The 7,903-nt window shown below is 45.3% G+C and overlaps 1 protein-coding gene across 5 annotated transcripts; it reads left to right on the top strand.

Moving 5' to 3' along the window:
* Nucleotides 1-3,932: 3,932 nt before the first annotated feature.
* LOC119294795 (DEAD-box ATP-dependent RNA helicase 21) lies at nt 3,933-6,777 on the top strand. 5 transcript variants are annotated; one of them, XR_005143552.1, is made up of 3 exons: nt 3,933-6,221; nt 6,390-6,478; nt 6,551-6,777. XR_005143552.1 is itself a non-coding variant. In XM_037573058.1 (2 exons), the coding sequence occupies exon 1, from the start codon at nt 4,012-4,014 to the stop codon at nt 6,199-6,201; it is 2,190 nt and encodes a 729-aa protein (XP_037428955.1). In that variant the 5' UTR covers nt 3,933-4,011; the 3' UTR covers nt 6,202-6,221; nt 6,551-6,777. The 5 variants fall into 5 exon arrangements, 2 of the variants coding, with proteins under 2 accessions (XP_037428955.1, XP_037428956.1); XR_005143550.1 differs by having other exon boundaries at nt 3,933-6,286; XR_005143551.1 differs by lacking the exon at nt 6,390-6,478 and having other exon boundaries at nt 3,933-6,286.
* Nucleotides 6,778-7,903: the final 1,126 nt, after the last annotated feature.

Below are 7,903 nucleotides of genomic sequence, written 5' to 3'. Positions count from 1 at the left end.
GTCGTTGCTAGCCACCCCCCACCCCTATACTTGGGTTGTGGCTTTCCCCTAAGATAGATGATGAGGCTGGTTCTTCTCTGGCGAGGACAAGGAAGAAGGATGAAGAAGGAAAATGTACCTGACGCAACAAAAAAAATTCAGGTACCTGATAATTAGCAAAAACGATAAAAGTTCCATCGAAATTCAAAATTACAAAACACCTCAAAACACTACACAACTTTTAATCGATGGGTCACCGAACGGCCACAGCCATCGCCAAAATGAGTCAACGGCGTGTCCCTGCCGCCGCTCAAGCCTTTGATTGGGAAGGTTGGCGAGCTAGGTCGCATCCGCCGATCACGAGCTGATGCTTTGGCTTAAAGCATGGGATTGATGGAACAGGCCAACAGGCCGCAGTACGTGAAGACGTGGAGTGGAGCTGGTTGATTGGTTCGGTTTGTTCCCGGCGGGACGACACGAGGTGAGGTGATGGAGATGAAGTTTGAACGTGACACCGCCAAGCAACACTGTTGCAGGCGTGCAACACTTCAGGTGGCGTGTCGAGGATGTAAACGGTACTATTGCTAGAGCCTAGCGTGTGAGCACTGAGCGGCCCATATTATTTGTCTAATAATAGGGATTAGAGGGAGTACGTTATTAGCGTACTCTTGATTTTTTTTTATTTGCCACCGTGCTATACTATGTATGTGTTGTATTAGATAGTCAAAATAAGGTTAGTGATAGTCCAGCTCAGTTTGCTCGTCTAGAAGTCATAACCATGACTTGGTTAGGTTCGGAGCCTTCAGAGGCGTTGGAGTTTGCAATGATTGATTGTATGGACCTTGTGATTGAGTAATACAGTGTTTCACCCGAAAAAAAGAAGAAGAAGCTATCATCAAGCCCATGAGCTGATGGGTCGTGTTGGATCTCTTTCTCTTTCAACCCGTCGACCTATCGCCCCTAGCTATATCTTCCCTACCGTGTCTTAATTGCCCATGACGACAACAACAACAATGTGAGTAGAATGTAGATTGTCTCATCCATGTGTCGGATCGATGTTTAAGTAACAATATCATTCGTTTAGAAGAAAATAGAGAAATCTTGTTTGTGTCCAACTTAGCGTTAATGTCATAGTTTATGGTGTAGTCCTGGCAAGTCGATCTAATAAAACTCATCGGTGTGTAAATAAAATAGAATGAAGACCATGAGAAAAAAAACAGACGAAAACCCCGCCAATGCAAAGGAATACTATACATTTTGGTTTTAGAAAGAGAAGAAAAAGAAATAAAAAAGACCCATGAAAATCGGAGGTTCCCATCTATTCGACGTCAATACGGAGAACAGCCAAGAGCCAAAGATGAGCATAGTGGAGATGGACTCACGGACGTGCTTCCTGTCGCGGTGTCTTTGGTATCTAAGGTTGGTAGCTCTAACCAACCACAATAGTTTTATGTTATAGAGTCTGTACAATTTTTTGTAGCACTATGAAACAACTTTCTTCTTTGTAAACCATTGTTGTTCTGTTTGTTAAGTCACCAAATAAATATATTGCGCAAATATCTTCCATCATGGGTCTAAGATATTGGTTCGGTGTTGTGAATGTTGTTGCATTTTTGATAAATTTGGTCAAAGTTGATAATGTTTGATTTAAGATTAGACTGATATGAGTAATAATGTCAAATGGAGAGTGTATGCTTTGTGGAAGTTCCTTCTAGAAATATCCCAATTATCTAGTACCCCATTTCCCGCGGGATTATTACTCCGGAGGGCCATTTTGGTAAGACCAGGGCACAAGGGGGTGGTTTTTCTATTTCAAATTTGCCCAATTAGCGCGCTAGAATCACTTGGCATTAATTAGTAAAATATCACAACAACTAATATCCCGCCTCTCTTGCACCCCCCCCCCCTCGTGTGCGTGTGCTTTCCGCACTTGCATGGCTCATGCATAGCATATCGAGTAGGGTTAGACCTTTCCTGGACTTGTTTATCCTACAAATAGAAACCCAACATTCTATTTTGAAGTTTTACCAAGATGGAACCATGACTTGGAGAGAAGGCGCCATGCCGAGTTTTGCAATGATGGTGCCAGGGTTTTAATTTTGGAGTACATCATCTCTCATTATGAGTCTAGCCAGCCTCTTCATGTTCTTTCAATTCTCTTGTGTTTCTAAAGCATTGCTTCTCGGCGATCTTAATAAGTTCATGTCAAAGGTGGCCTCGAAGCCGACAAAGGGGACGGGAGTGGTGGCCGATTTCCCACTGTCAACGTAGTAGACGATGTCGTGTACACAAGGAGCTGACCTGCTATGTCTCGGTCTTACTTGGCTTGTGACACATCATAGGCTCATCGAATGGTGGCAATGGAGCCTGTGAGCCAGTTCTAGGGCTTGTCGGGCATGAGCCAGTGTAGAGTAGTCACTGGCCATCATGTTCATATTCCAAATTTAATAGTTGAGTACACCATCTCTCGTTATAAGTCTAGCCAACATCTTCATATTCTTTCAATCCTCTTTTTTTTCCTAAAGCATTGCTTCCCCATGATCTTAGCAAGTTCATGTCAAAGGTGGCCACGAAGCCGACAAAGTGGATGGGAGCGGCGATTGATTGCCCACTCACAACATAGTAGATGACGCCATCGTACACAATGGACTCGACCAACTATGTCTCGGTCTTACCTGGCGTGGGCGCGAGTGGATAACACTAGGCTTGTGTGATGTCGGATGCTAGCGGTGGAGCATGTGAGCCAGTTCTAGGGCTTGCTGGGTAGAAGCGGGTGTTGAGTAGTCCGCGTGCCTGCAACAATAGGCATATTTTAGTTATAAGTTTAATATGCCTCTATCATGCACAGTACGCATATTTTAATCCGAATTTAATAGTTGCAGATTACACATGGAAAAAGGACATCTAAAATCCCACTCCCTCCGTTTCAAAATAGATAACCCAACTTTATACTAAAGTTAGTACAAAGTTGAGTCATCTATTTTGAAACGGAGGGAGTAGATGAGAGGAAGCCTGCCTCTCCTTGAGAGTGAGTTAAGTGGGTTAGTGGCCCATTGACACATACATTTTAAAAAATTGAACATTTAACTACATTTTTTTAAAACAAAAATATATATTCAAGACCGCGTTAAATAAAAATATTAAAAACCATTTTCATAGGCCAAGAACAAAAGTCCCGCCTACTATTATTTTTTTCAATTGTTCATTTATTAAAAATGGTCACGAGTAAATCACAAACCAAATTTGTTCCATATGTAAAACTATTTTTGGGATTAGTATATGTGGATATGTTCATATATTTCAAAAAATGATGTTCATTACTATCAATAGTTTTTATGTGTGTATCTTGAAGAGTAATATGGTAATACATTTTAGAATAAATATGCATTCATTTAAAAATAAAATGCTCACAACTTCAATAATAAAATGTTTGTGTATATCCCGCAAAAAAACATTAGTGTATATTAGAAAAGATCTTCATGTACTCACCATGAAAAATAGTTGTAAAATGAATGGAAAGATGAACTAAAAAGCCTTTTAAAGTACAAATGGAATATTAAAAACACAACACAGTAAATGAACAAAACAAATAGAAATAAAAACTACTTCCTTCTCACACTCAGCAACGACTGGGTGGCTTCGGCAAGGGTGAGACATCTTCAGCGGCGTGCCATCGACCGGTTCAGGACAATGAACATAACCCCGAGGACTTTGATCTATTTCCAGGCGTATGTACCACTAGTTTGATCAATAAATCCGAAGCCTCTTTCGGATAGAGAAAAAAAGAGTAAAATGGCAAAGTACCTAGTTATTGGGCCGGCCCAATAACACTACGCTCCAGGCTGGTTCCAATCTAATGCGGCCCGGCCTGAGTTCCTCTTACGGCCCAAGCTCCAGGTCAGTTTCTCTTTGGAGGAACAGTCGGTCTCGGATGCAACCTGATCTTTTTTTCCCCACCTGTCCGCAAACCCTCCCCCAACCCGCACGCATCGGCACCGCATCTCCTCGCTCTGCCGCGCCGCCGCCGCCGCCATGAAGCGTTCCTTCGACGCCATGGAGGCGAAGCCGGTGTTCCTCTCCAAGGAGGAGCGCCAGCGCCTCGCGCTCGAGCGCCGCCAGGCGGCCGTCGCCGACCAGCGCCGCTCCGCGCTCGACATCCTCCAGTCGCTCCCGCGGCCCCCTCCGCCGCCTCCCCCGTCCGTCGCCCCCCGGGACTCCTCCTCGTCCCACCGCGACCCCTCCGACCGGGACAGGGGGGACAGGGGGGACAGGGACCGCGACCGGGACCGGGACCGCCGCCGCGACGACGACTCCCGCCGGGACCGAGATCGGGATCGCGACCGCGACCGCGACGAGCCTTCTCGCCGGGACCGGGACCGGGACCGCGACCGCGACCGGGACAGGGAGCACCGGGACAGGGAGCGCGGGGAGCGGGACAAGGACCGGGAGAAGGACCGGCTGGAGAAGATGGCGGAGAGGGAGCGGGAGAAGGAGCTGGAGGCCATCAAGGAGCAGTACCTGGGGTCCAAGAAGCCCAAGAAGCGGGTCATCAAGCCCTCGGAGAAGTTCCGCTTCTCCTTCGACTGGGAGAACACGGAGGACACCAGCCGCGACATGAACATGCTCTACCAGGCGCCGCACGAGGCCCGCCTGCTCTACGGCCGCGGCTTCCTCGCCGGCATCGACCGGCGCGAGCAGAAGAAGGCGGCCGCCGTGTTTGAGAAGGAGACCCGTGCTGAGCAGCGCCGCAAGTTCGGCGTGGAGGACCGGCCCGAGGATGATGTGGCTGATAAGAAGAAGGCCGCCGCCGCGGAGATGTATGATGCCTTCGACATGCGGGTGGACAGGCACTGGTCTGAGAAGGGCATCGAGGAGATGACCGAGCGGGATTGGCGTATTTTCCGCGAGGACTTCAATATCTCCTACAAGGGGTCTCGCATACCCCGGCCGATGCGCAACTGGCCCGAGAGCAAGCTTGGGACTGAGCTGCTTCGTGCTATTGAGAAGGTTGGGTACAAGAAACCATCACCCATCCAGATGGCTGCCATTCCGCTTGGTCTCCAGCAGCGTGATGTCATTGGTATTGCCGAGACAGGTTCGGGCAAGACTGCAGCTTTTGTGCTTCCTATGCTGTCGTACATTACTCGCCTGCCGCCTATTAGCGAGGACAATGAGGCCGAGGGTCCTTATGCTGTTGTCATGGCACCTACTCGTGAGCTTGCTCAACAGATTGAGGAAGAGACGGTCAAGTTTGCAACCTATCTAGGCATTAAAGTCGTTTCCATTGTTGGTGGTCAGTCCATTGAGGAGCAAGGTTTCAAGATTAGGCAGGGCTGTGAAGTTGTAATTGCAACGCCTGGTCGGCTTCTTGATTGTCTGGAGAGAAGGTATGCTGTGCTCAACCAGTGCAACTATGTTGTACTTGACGAGGCTGATAGGATGATTGATATGGGATTTGAGCCACAGGTTGTTGGTGTCCTTGATGCGATGCCATCAAGTAACCTGAAACCTGAGAATGAGGAAGAGGAACTGGATGAGAAGAGGATTTACAGGACAACTTATATGTTCAGTGCCACCATGCCACCTGCTGTCGAGCGCCTTGCGAGGAAGTACCTCCGGAACCCAGTTGTCGTCACAATTGGTACAGCTGGCAAGGCCACAGATCTGATAACCCAAAATGTGATCATGGTGAAGGAGTCAGAGAAGATGTCACGACTCCAGAAGATACTCACAGATCTTGGGGACAAGACGGCCATTGTATTCTGCAACACAAAGAAGTCAGCAGACAACCGTGCCAAGGATCTGGACAAGGCAGGTTTCCGCGTCACAGCACTGCATGGAGGGAAGTCACAAGATCAGAGGGAGATCAGCCTTGATGGATTTAGGAACCGCAGGTTCAATGTTCTTGTGGCGACTGATGTTGCAGGGCGTGGTATTGATATTCCTGATGTCGCTCATGTTATTAACTATGAGATGCCTAGTTCAGTTGATACATACACACATCGCATCGGAAGAACAGGGCGTGCAGGAAAGAAGGGACTTGCCACTTCATTCTTGACTCTGGATAACACTGATATTTTCTTCGATCTGAAACAGATGCTTACTCAGAGCAATAGTCCCGTCCCTCCAGAACTTGCTAGGCATGAGGCGTCAAAGTTTAAGCCAGGATCGGTTCCCGATAGACCTCCAAGAAGAAATGACACTGTCTATGCATCTCACTGAAGCAATCTGCCGCAGAAGAGGTGAGATTCTTCTTGGGTACAATTCAGGGCCACCTTCTACTGTGTCGAGATTTAGTACTTACGAGGTACAAACATCATAACAATTGAACCATTATCTTTTCCTGTTTGCAAATCAGCCTTTCTATTTCTGTAACCTAAGTATATTCGGATATTTCTGTGATGATTCAGAACTGGACCTATGTATCTTATTGTACTGTGGGTGCCATAATGCAACTGTCATGCCCAAACATCGACTGCTTTTGAAGTGTTATTTGCAGGTTAAACAAACTGAGTTCATTTTTTGTACAGCCAGTTAATTGCTTCAGATTCATTTTCTATCATTTTTGCAGAGGGCAAATGCTCAATCTTGATCTTCATTGTGGAGATTTATGTGGTTCTTTCAACATTATAGTCTCAAGAGGTGCCAACTTTCTTATTTCCTTTTTTTGCTGTTATATGCACTTCAGTATTCAGTTCTAGAGGCATGTATCACTTTTTAAGTAAGCTATATGTAAAATGAGACTTGAAAATGACCCAGCTACCATGCCAAAAAACATTTTGATTGTGTTGGGTCTCATTATAATTTTATTATACACTTTATTCAAGAATGGATAGAAAGTGCTTTTGTTTGGCTCAACTTCGGAGTTCTAGGCAATGATTATGAGTGTGCGTAGGTGCTGAAGCCTGTTGAATAACTAGCCTTAGATCAATGGCTATGGTAGAAATATAGTCCATTACTTATAGTCATTCGTTGTTGGTTCTATGGATTGAACTTTTTGAGAGAGTACAGCTAGAGTTAAGTGTTTATATGTAGTCATATGAGAGCAGTTAAGATAGTTGATCGTGCTCTGCTCTGTGTTTTGCGTTTGTTGATTGCCATGTTGATAAAATGTGTGTCACAATGTGCCTGAGGGTAATAACTGGTAAGAGTAATGATTTATCAGAGAGAATTGGAAGTTCCATCTGATTGAAATTTTGGCTGACCCATTTGGCCATTTCTGTACTAGTCCTGTACAATCAGTGCATACTGCTGAAACCAAAGACATTGTGCTGGATAACCTATTCTGTTGTGTGTTTATGATGTAAAGTCGCAGATATACTTTGTGAAGATCAGATCGTAGGTGTTTGTGCGCTTAGACAATTTTAGAAATTGCACCCCCACTATTGCCTGTTAATATTTCTGAGTTTTTTGATCTTCAGTGAAGAAATGATGGCATTTTTAAGACGGATCCCATTTTCAACTATAGTCCTTAAACACCGTGGGACCCCCAGCTGGAAACCCTAAACCCACATAACCCCTTTCTGCCTCACATTCTCGCCACTTTGTGTGGGCTTCATCTTGCCCCCACACGCCCCATGAGACATGATGAATTTTAGTGATTTCAAGGCCATTTCGAGTAAGCAGTAGTTGTCCCGGTAGTCTTAGAAAACTCATATGGAAAACTCCCTCTGTTCCAAAATATTTGAAGTACTATGTTGTCGTAAGTCAAAACTTCTCAAGTTTGACCAAGTTTACAATTTTTTTTTACTAATATCCACACTATCAAATATATACGGTAGGAAAATATTTTATGATGAATGAAATTAATATATGTAGTAGGAAACTAATTTTGTGTTGTGGATGTTGGTATATTTTTCTGTAGACTTGGTCAAACTTCTTGTAGAAGTTTGGCTTAGGACAAACATAGAACTTCAAACACTCC

This window comes from Triticum dicoccoides, chromosome 4B (assembly GCF_002162155.2).
Source record: "Triticum dicoccoides isolate Atlit2015 ecotype Zavitan chromosome 4B, WEW_v2.0, whole genome shotgun sequence".
Classification (NCBI taxonomy): Eukaryota; Viridiplantae; Streptophyta; class Magnoliopsida; order Poales; family Poaceae; genus Triticum; species Triticum dicoccoides.
Note: the sequence above shows the minus strand (reverse complement) of the source record. Positions and strands in the feature narration are given on the sequence as shown.